Here is a 10,881-nt window from a genome sequence, read left to right as displayed (position 1 = left end):
ATATATATATTATATATATTATCTAGTATTATTATTATATATATATAATANAGATATATAATTAACTTATATTAACTTATTACTTTAGTTAGTAGTATGTGTATATATATATATATATATATATATATATATATATATATATAAAAAAGCTTACTAATTAAGAATGTTCATTATTGCATTGCAAAAAATAAAACACGATTTAATTTTATATACATTGTATTCATGAATAGCTTAGAGCAAGAGCAAACAACTGTGATTTTTTTATCATTCCATATAAGTTTTTTAGAAAGAATCTTTATTTGGCCCTAAAGAAAATTTTTGGTTGTGTTTTGTGCTGCTTCGTTCTACATGCACCTCGATCAGATAATCGGCATGATGAGGAGAACTTTTCTAATTGCTGGCGAAACTGTATAATTTACCTGTTTTCCGACCAGCGCAGATTAAGCAGCGGAGAATCGATCCGACGAAACGGATTCGACCATCACAGTTCGTCGCGGAGGTCGGCAAAAATTCCATGCTCATGGTACTTTCATTAGCGCTGACGTGCGATCCCCTCGTACACGTACTCATGTAGTCTCATGGAAAAATACCGAATTGCCTGTCGGGCACCCAACTCTGCTCGCTTTTGCAACAAGCCGGGTGTAAAATTGCTCTTCGAGAGGAATAAGATGGGTTGCGTTCCCAGGGGAAATGTATGTATATGATATCGCTCGAGAAACTATTGGAGTATATCTCTTAGCAGATAGGGAATAATTCTTAGGAATATAATTCTTTTCAATAAAATTTTCTTTGTAGCACGCACTTTATATATGTAAATTAAAGATATTTAATAAATTTAAGACCGATATTCATAATGGATTCTTATACTTAAGACCATCTTAGTACAATCGTAAAATGTCATAAACCAATCAGACTCATATTAGCATTAAGATATTACACAGCTTGAAACGGTTTTGTTCATATTAACATTATATGCACTTATTCTTAGTAATAAATTAAATTTCAATTAAATTTAATACTACATTTTTTAGTTAAATTATTTTTATTAAATTATTTTATTTTAGTTAAATTAGTGATATTAAGATCTCTGTAGAAATGATTAAAAATAACTTAAATTGGGTATAATTTGGTATTATTGAAATTAAGAGTAAAATTTATCTTATTAGTTATTAGAATAGATAAAAAAAGTAAAATACTTTTTAAATACTATAATATTGCTTATAAGATGGCTTTGTATCCATGTATAAATCTTCATGTAAAGAGAAGCATATTATCTTCCAATTAAAGCGCGAAATGAAGCGTGAAATGAAGATTGAACGAAGAAAAAACAAACTTATTTCATACATACATGTCACGTTTTAGATACGAAAAGTTTGAAAGGCAAGCGTGCTGGCAGTAAAAGCGCGATGAGTGACAGGAGTTCGTGAAACGGTATAACTAGACGCTGTAATTACCGTCATCTCGAAGGATACTCATGATACGACAAGTTTAACGTCCCGCGATGACTCGCGTTCGTTACTATCAAACGATTCATGCTCAAGAACAAAATCATCAACAACTCCTTTGAAGAAAACGATATTGTTAACTTTGCACTTTGTTGAAGCACTGTGCAATTTGATGTCTCAGACACGCTCGCCTCTTCCAAATAAACCGCCGCTTTTCCGCGTCAGGATCGATACGAAAGCACGTTAATCTCGATCCCGCATGGGAATCTGCGACCGCATTCCAAATGCAGCGGTGTCGCGTCGCAATTAAAGTCGATTTGCGCTCCGTCTCTTTTTCCGTAGATAGAAATGCGGTCGTCCTACGTGGAATCGTGGTAAATGCCGCTCTAAGGCCAGGACGAACGGAAACTTAATGTAGATGTCCCATATAATCGTGATGGATAATCTCGAGGTCCTCGGTAATGTCGCCGCTCTTCAAGGCTGCACACGAGAGAGACGATCGCACGTGCATCGCGTCGAGAAATTGTGCTCGGTTACGCGAACCTTCTAGCTTAAAGCGATCGATTACGAATCAACCCTGACGGAAAAATATGCGAAAATGCGATTTCCTTAAGTGACATCAGACAAACGCGGACGATGATTCAGCGAGGCTGCAGAGCAAAGAATTCGCGCGAGGTTAACACGTTATGTGTAAAAATAACTAAAACGTTAGAAATAATAACTTGAAGTTACTCATTACTGTTCTGTACATTTTTTTAATATAATTTTTGAAAATTTTTATATAGATTTTAGATTTTCTGAGTTTAAAAACTTTTAAAGATTTCTCAGATTTTTTTTATACGAATTGGAACTTTTCTATAATGCTGAGAAAGTTTATCTAGAATTTTTCAAATGAAGTCTGAAGTATTTTAAGATTTCTCATTCTATAACTTCCATAAAAAAACTTGTAAAATCTGATAAATTTTTAAATTATATATATATATATATATATATTATTTTTTTTTTTTCAGATATCTTTATAAATTCAAAATATCACAAATCCTTAAAAATATCATTAAATATCACAAATGTTATATCTCAAAAATTTCTTTTCACTCGAGTAGTAACAGAATTAAATAACATTTTTCGATTTAATCTTTAATATGTCAAATTTGAATTTTAATCTTTAATAGTTCAAATTAAATTTGAATTACTTAGGCAAACCATAAATGATGACAAAACTCGATACAAAATATTATTATTATATTTGTACTTATTTTTAATTTTATTTTTCTATTATATTTAGTATTATTGACGTTAACAAAGCATACAATTTGCAAGAATATAAAAATATTCTGACTTACCTCAAACATTTTATTGAGGAAAATGTGAAATAAGTGTTTAAACCGTGTTCTGTTTCATTTAAAACGAACAAAATAGAACTCGTTGTGTTTACCGATTTACAATTCGCGCGTCGTCTTCAAGGCAAACGTGTCTTCTTCCGAACGTTTGTTGGCGTAGTTCGTGTTTCAACGCCTGTTTGTATACCGGCGCATGCTGACGCAAGTAAAGCAATAACGTTCAAACGTCAATAGCCACTTAATAAATTGATTCTTAACGGATAGTCCATTGTGCATCTCGGTGTCTGTGGAGGCAGCAAACAATGGCAGAATGAGAACGTCTTCCTACGAGGTGTCATATGTACTTCTCAACAATCGCGATATAAAACACGATATTCATTCTCTTTTCAACATATTTACACGTCAGTCGAGTGTAATAACAATAGGCGAAGCGTGGTATTCAAAGATAAATCCGATTAACAATTCATATAAGGGATATATTATAGCGATTCAATAAGAAGAAGATCATTTCCTCGATCGGAACAATTTTTTATCTAGTTAGTTTAAGATGGAAATTAGCAAATCCTATATGATAAAGAACGATTTGAAGTTACCTTAAAATGTAGCTAAATAATTTTTATTGGACTATTAAAATAATTATATAGAACGCTCAAGCTAAAATATTAAAACTTTTTGCAACACACAATTGGAAAATTTGTGTTTATATAATATTTTAATACATTTCATGTGTCTCAAATGATCTACCCAAATTTTTATATTAATTTAATACAAAATGAATATTTAAAAAGTAACGCAAATATTATGTAAAAAATTAATACATAAAATGTAACACATCCACAATTTGTAAGCAAATTATGAGAGCATTTTTTTTTAGGGAAATTAATATTTATAAATTAGCATATATTATTGTTAAATTAGAATATATTATTTATTTGTCTTAGAATTTATTTATCAAAATATATCACTTTAATATTATTTGTTTTATATTTTTATTCATAAATTATGCTATTTTAATATTAAAAAACTAAACTTGAAACTCGAATAATCGAAGATTCAACACAAAAATTTTAACAAAAACTAGTTTAACAATTGCAAAATATTTTTTTATTATATTTCTTGCCCAATCTTGAATTTCTTATATAATTATATAATAATTTCCTATATAATAATTTCCTATATAATAATTTTAGTCTAATAAAATTATTTTCCGATCTAGCTAAATTAGATGTTTCAGCAAAATCATTCTTTCCATGTAAAATTAAAATTCGTGTTTAGTCATTCTATGTTTAGTCAGTGTCGATTTAGCGAATTAAATTTGCGAATGTGTGTCATGGAATTGCGTGGATTTTCATGTCACAGTCAAACGCCGTACAAGAGACATTGATGTGGGGGGGAGGGAGGAGAGGGTGGAGGGATGAATAATGTTTCCCGCTCGAAACACGAGTTTACATAATCGTGCTTTTAACTCAAACTAACCTGAGGATTATTTGTTTACCATTGCAGACGGCCATAAGTTACATGGCTGGGAACGGTGCAGCGGCGATGCTTGAGCTGGCGCTCTCTTTTGAAGGTGTGGACCCGAATTTGCCTGACAATGAGGGTAATACACCACTCCATTTTGCCGCTCAGGCTGGTGAGTGATCGATTATATCATTTGAATATCAAGTTACTGTAGTTACGTGAAACGTATACGAGATACCGGGAAAATGTCATTGACGTATTGCGGAAATCAATCCGTTTGATCCTGCAATTTTCCAGAATTCGATTTTAAGAATATTTGATGGAATCATATGATTAAATATAATAATATTGTTGCAAATACAGTGAGATATTAAAATACCTTAGACATCGTTTGAGTAGTAGAATATTTAAAGATATGCGAATTTTTTTGGACACCGAATAGAATTCAATTGTTCTCATTAAATATAAAGAATTCCTATTTTCGTTCGAGAAGCAGATCTTAAATGTTTTAATTTAATGATTATTTAGAATTGAATTTCATTTCATTTCTTTGCTCGAATCCGAATTGAATCAAATCGATATGTCCGAATCTAATTAAATCGAATCGTTAAAACATAACTTTTAATTAATAACATAATTATTATTAAATTGAATTTTAATATATAGATAATTAAAACATTTCTAAATGTAAAAAATATTGATTATACATATGCTGTATTATTTTACTTATTAACTAGAAACATGATTTTATAAGATTGTCAATATATTCATATTCATATTTTTTAGATTCGAAATTTTCGAGTTGAGATTTAAATTATGGAGATTATCTGATTTCATTTGATTCATATTTGAATACTTAACATCTCTACAAATAATTTCAAACATCTCTAGAAATAGTTTAAAGAGACATTTTTTACACTCTTACACTTCTTTCTCTTTTTCCGGAATTCAGATTATCATCTTTGGCAATTTATAACCAATGTTCCTGGCGAGATGCGAGAGTAGGATGGCCGCGTTTATTCATAGAGAAAATGAGTGACAAGAATAAATGTTGCATCAATCTTATGGCGTAAACGTAGCGATGAATAGGAGTTAAAATTTTTGTAGTTAAACTATGTTATAATTTTTGTAGGAATTTTAAAAATATGTTTATCCGGGAATGATTTAGAACATAATTTACATTGATATTTACTTCTGTTTTTTTTCATCACATAATCATCCCCCCTTAGTAAGTTACCAATGGCCAAATAACTATATGCATCCATCATACTCGCGGATCAATCATGAACATAAAAAATAACAGGATAAAGTTCAAGAGATACTTATTTAAGTTTATAACTCATGGCGTTTAAAGGTCTCAAATAAAGTGAGAAAATAACAAACAGCCATATTAGAAGTAAATGATTATTAAATCCGTACCTTTTCTTTTTATTTCGTAATGCTAATTTTTTTATTATACATATTCTTTTAATACAGCATAGAAAAATATAATATATTAATTTTAAAAAATGTACGGAAAGTTATAGTTAGAAAAGAGAAACGGCTTATTTAATCGACGTTAAATCAAGTAATCTCTTGTCTGTCTCCAAGATCCCATTATATTTTTTGCGAATGGGAATAGCGATAAGAGCCATTGGAAAATACTGAAAATATGCCTAATACCAAATCTGCCGGCGAATTTTTTGCATCGACACGGGGATCCCATCGCGTAGCACAATCGCCGAAAATAGCGGAGAACATCGAAGCGCCTCTTGCAACAAACGCGCAGCTATGTGATGACGCGTGCTGAAAAACGTTCCGAGCCAAAACATCACGAGTTATGAAATATATGAGATCTTGCACGCGAATAAAATCAGTATCGATGATGTCAGTACATGGTCTCTGTTACGTATCTGTGGACAGGACAGACCGAATGCCTCAACATCCTTCTGGAGAGATGTCCGGATATCGAAGTAGACGCTAGAAATACCTTGGGCTTCACACCGCTCATGAAAGCCGCCCTTCAAGGTAGAACCAAATGCGCGAAGATTCTCTTATTCGCCGGTAAGCAAGTAATTCAGTGCAATAATCAGTGCAAACTATAATTAATTAATAAATCTAATTTACTCCGAGCAATAATCTGTAAGATAATAAATCTGTATAGCTGACACACAAATAAGTGATTCAATATAATCTTATAATTAATTCTAATTTACTTTAAATAATAATGTTAGATAATATAATCTAATATAATATATAATATAATAAAATGAAATACAATAAATATTAATCTAAAATAATAAATAAATCCAACATTCTAACATTCAATTAATAAAAATCAAATTTTTTTAATCGTAAAATGGGATAACTTTGGCTTAATTAAAAAAAATGTCTTGAAAGCTTATGTTCGTTATCAAGACATAAGAAGTTTTAATTTAAATTGTCCTTCGAATTTTTGAGATATTTTATATCCTGATTTTGATATACATATCTTCTGGGCAATATTAAAATAAAAAGTTACTTCATTTTATGATATTATAAAAAATATGATTACAAAGCATCACGAAATATTTCTTAAAATTTATCATCTACGCCGCCTGAAAATTATTTTCGTGAATTCCTAGGTGCAAATCCCACACTACGTGATCACGGTAGAGGCCTAAGAGCTGAGCAATGGGCGAGGTTTTGCGGCAGGTACGTATGCGCCGAGATGATTGAAAGGTTCGCGAGACATCGTCTGTTAGAGAGAACGACGTCCTGTCGTTGGGGTAGCGAGCCCGAGCTCGCTGCGAAAGTATTACAAGGAAAGGTAAATAGCGCGATATGTCAAGTCTCCTCTTAATCGGATTTCTTTCGGATTTTGAAAGACGTAATCCTTACAAACTATGCCAGGTGACGCCTATACCTTCAACGCCTTTGCCGCAACCCTCGGGACTAAAGTCGAAAATAAGAAAAGTCTTCCGCACCACCTCCAGCCCTGATCGAACCTTCTCTCTGGTGTCACAGCTCACCAGTGCGGCTCTGTGCGCGAGCAGTCCGGCTTTGCCGAAGCCGTCACCTGTTGTGAAAAGTCTTCTGCGACCGTTGAGCGTGCCCCAATTAAGGTGTGACTTTCATCAAAGAACTAAAACTTTCTGAGTCATGCCGATCAATACTTTGTAATCACATTTTTCAATGAGTACAAACTTTGCAATGTCTTTGACGTTTAGTAGAAAATTACAAGCAGCTTCAAGAAGAAATAGATAACATTAAAATATTAATTGGATATTTTCTTTAAATCACGTTTATTCGATAATTTTAATTCTAAAGTAAACGTAAACTCAAAAGAGAAAATAAAAATTTGTGCTATTTTTCAGGGTGACGTTGGTTTCGCAGCAGGATTTTCTGGAGAAAACGTCTGAAAAGTACGGGACAAATTTTACGGATAAGATCGAGAACTCTATGGCAAAGCCGCCACGCTCGAAGAAGAAGAGCAAGTAGTCGAATGTAAAGCTTTCGCGATTAAAATTACGGGCCGCGTTTAGTCGTCCGTTTGGCATTGAACACACGCGAGTGGAGATTGAAAGGTTTAATCGAGTCTGTTTGACATAAAGCAGCGAGTGGACAGAGTATTTATGATCCATTTGAGATCATTTACATATTATCCGATTCCGCTGTTGCCTGGCCGATCGTTCGGAGCCGCGGTGCTTCAAGTAGATCGTAGGTTGTTCGTTTTTACCTCGCCAAAAAATATTAGCGATGCATTTCACCCGAAAGGACGTTTTACGAGATCAAAAGGGAGGACCTTCGAAACTTCGATCGTTCCCGATTCAACCACGATCCAGTCGGCAGCTGCCGTTGAAGTTATGTTTATAGTCCTCGTATTCGAGATTGTTTTCGATGTAAACAGCCGCCATGGTCGGACGCATAAACATTGGAACGGTCGAATCTTATTTTTAGTTTAGATTTATAATGGATTGCGCGCGAGATGTGACGAAACAAGGTTTGCTGCGTGCGCGCAAAGGCGGTTTAGAGACAGAAGATTGTAAAGTTACAATCGAGAGATCGCGTTAATCGTGATACTGAAAGTTACCTCCTTCCCAATCTCGGTAAATGGAATCTCGATTTTTTCCAGGAAACGTGAATGTGTAATACTCGTATCAGACTAGAAATTGAAATTATGATTGGATTGGTTGGATTTTAACCGATTAGAAGAAAGAAAATTATATAAAGTTTAGTGAACTTTGTTTTGATTGATCAAATTTTAATTCAATCTTAATCTCTAATCTGATATGAGCTTAACTTGAAGCACGCGCCGAAGCGAAGCTTCAGGGGTTTCTTACCGATTAAAGTTAAAGATAATCGAATGGACTTGCGATTTATGTGTCGCAGGCCTCCCCCTAACTTATAATACATGCGTTTTACGTACAAGATTTTATATCGATGCAGTTACTGTCAGATGGTTGTTTAAATAAATGTCTTATTAATCTTATTAATAAAGTTACTGTCTTTTGATTATACATAGTTGAAACACAGAGATTGGCGTATTTGGAGATTCTTTTGTCTTTGTTTTTTATTAATCCTTTGAATCAAAAGTACGCTCATTTCTCAGAACGACGATTTCGTCGTTGCCGGCGATTCTTCGCCTGAGACAGGATTTCATACGCCTGTTGGATTTCCATGAATTTTTCTTGAGCCTTGCGCCTTTCCTCCTCTGAACCTTTAACCTTATCAGGATGATTGTCCCTGGATAGACTTCTCCATCGTGCCGTGACTTCGTTCTGCGAAGCGGTTTGTGAGAGACCCAGGACCTGCGGAGAATGAGAAAATGTTAAGGATTTCTTATGCGTATTTTTTAAACAAAAAATTATGAAAAAATTATAAAAGAATTACAAATTTTTCCATATTGTATTTATGTATAAAAATAATATAAAGGTAATATAAAAAAGTTTGACGGCAAGCTTGGATAAAAAGAATTTAATAAAAAATAACGTTTTAAAAAAATAATTAAGATAAAAATGAGAAAATTATTAAAACTATAAAAAATTGTATTGTAAAATAAAAGTTGATCTTATTGAACTATTTCATACGTATATAACATCAACTTTTATAAAAGTATAAATTTCTCATTTTACTCGCTTTTTGTTGACTATATACACCTGATTCTATACATTCTTAAGTTACTTCTTTGTAAGTAAATTTGAATTCCAAATCTAATAAAATTTTATAAAGAGCCGACCTTGTAGGCATTTATCTCGCCTCGAGGATCCGTGAGGTCCACCAGTTGCGCCCACGTTGCCCAAAAGCCTTGATGTCTCGCCTGGTTCCACGTCGCTTCCAAACTCGCCTGTAAAATAAAGAACATCATGAAAGAGATCTCTCAAATCTCAAGAAATTTACTGCTTACCCTTTAAAGCCAAAATCTGCTGGATCTATGAAATCCATTTAATTTATGTTTAAAAGGCACTAATCAGTTGCAAGGAACCAAAGACATGATTTGCATAGAAAAGAATAAATGCTAACAATAAACTTATTTTAATAATAATAATTGAAATTTGCGGATAAAAAATATAATTGAGTGAATTCAATAGGTCCATCGTTAACTTTGAAGAGTTAAAAATTCAAAAGATTTATTGTAGACTCACCTTGAGATCTGTCCAAATTGGCGAAGTGAGAAAATGTTGCACCGCTTCCGACAGTTTGATCTCCTCGCCTTCGCTATCCGTAATAACCGCGTTGAAGTATAAGTAGCTACCGATTACGGCGAAGTAAAGCATGAGAGCTAAGCCTAAGCAGGCTATACGTCGGAAGAAGCTTCTTCTTTTTTTCGGTTTCAGCCGCCATTGCTTGCTGAAAGTGTCGAAGCTGAGACTCGAGGTAACCACCATGAGGAAGATCCACATGGTATCGTCGGCGATGTAATATAAAGTCGGATAAAACAGATATGCTGTGAGAAGAGCTATCCATATCGAACCTTGTTCTCTCCCAATGTTCCCGACTGTCCATACACCTATTGAAGTATTAATAAATGAATAAAGCCTTTTGTAAAATATTTATATTTCTACATGGAAAAGATTTTGCTGAAGTATCTAAACATTTAGCTAAATCTGAAAATGATTTTATTGGATCATCAAAATAATTATGTACTTTCTAAAATTTTTATATTGGAATTTAATTCTAAAGAGTGAAATCTGATTCCTAAAAATTAACAACTGAGTCACTCTTTTTCATCAATTGTCACTTTAGAATTAGATTCCACTCCAAAGATTTTAGAGAATTCAGACTGATTGCTAAAATACAAAACTTTTTATAATATTGCTCATCATGCTGGAGATTTTTGAATAACTATTTTAATAATCCAAAAAAAAATTATTTTCAGTCTAATAAATTATTATCTAACTAAATTTTTATATATTTTAACAAAATCCTTCTTTTCGTAAAATTTCTGTTTTCTTTATTTATATACATATAATTTAATATTATTTTTATCTAAATAAATATATTATACATATTCAGATAATTCTACAATAATAATAACAGATAAATCTTACTCATTACATTTAATCTAGAAACTTTTGGCTCGATTATTGATTATTTATTTGCATAATATGAGTGATTTTACACTTTAAAATATTTTTATTTACTTAAGTATTACTCTGTATATACATATAAATAAA

General features: G+C 32.4%; 2 protein-coding genes across 2 annotated transcripts in view; one reads left to right on the top strand and one right to left on the bottom strand.

The window, feature by feature from the left end:
• The window catches only part of LOC105621372 (protein HOS4-like), a 23,999-nt gene extending 16,294 nt beyond the window's left edge, over positions 1 to 7,705 (top strand). Inside the window, exons 6-10 of the mRNA XM_012202836.1 lie at positions 4,289 to 4,418; positions 6,149 to 6,289; positions 6,850 to 7,034; positions 7,118 to 7,329; positions 7,582 to 7,705. Coding sequence (XP_012058226.1) covers positions 4,289 to 4,418; positions 6,149 to 6,289; positions 6,850 to 7,034; positions 7,118 to 7,329; positions 7,582 to 7,705 — 792 coding nt within the window. The remainder of the gene's footprint in view (positions 1 to 4,288; positions 4,419 to 6,148; positions 6,290 to 6,849; positions 7,035 to 7,117; positions 7,330 to 7,581) is intronic.
• A 1,100-nt stretch (positions 7,706 to 8,805) lies between these two features.
• Positions 8,806 to 10,218, bottom strand: LOC105621454 (dnaJ homolog subfamily C member 22-like; the record flags this gene model as incomplete). Its single annotated transcript, XM_012202922.1, has 3 exons — positions 8,806 to 9,015; positions 9,444 to 9,551; positions 9,850 to 10,218. Coding segments are annotated over 3 exons (687 nt in total), but the record flags the coding sequence as incomplete, so codon positions are not given.
• Between the last annotated feature and the right edge of the window lie 663 nt (positions 10,219 to 10,881).

This window comes from Atta cephalotes, assembly GCF_000143395.1.
Source record: "Atta cephalotes unplaced genomic scaffold scaffold00033, whole genome shotgun sequence".
Lineage (NCBI taxonomy): Eukaryota > Metazoa > Arthropoda > Insecta > Hymenoptera > Formicidae > Atta > Atta cephalotes.
This window is presented reverse-complemented; position numbering and strand designations above follow the sequence as displayed.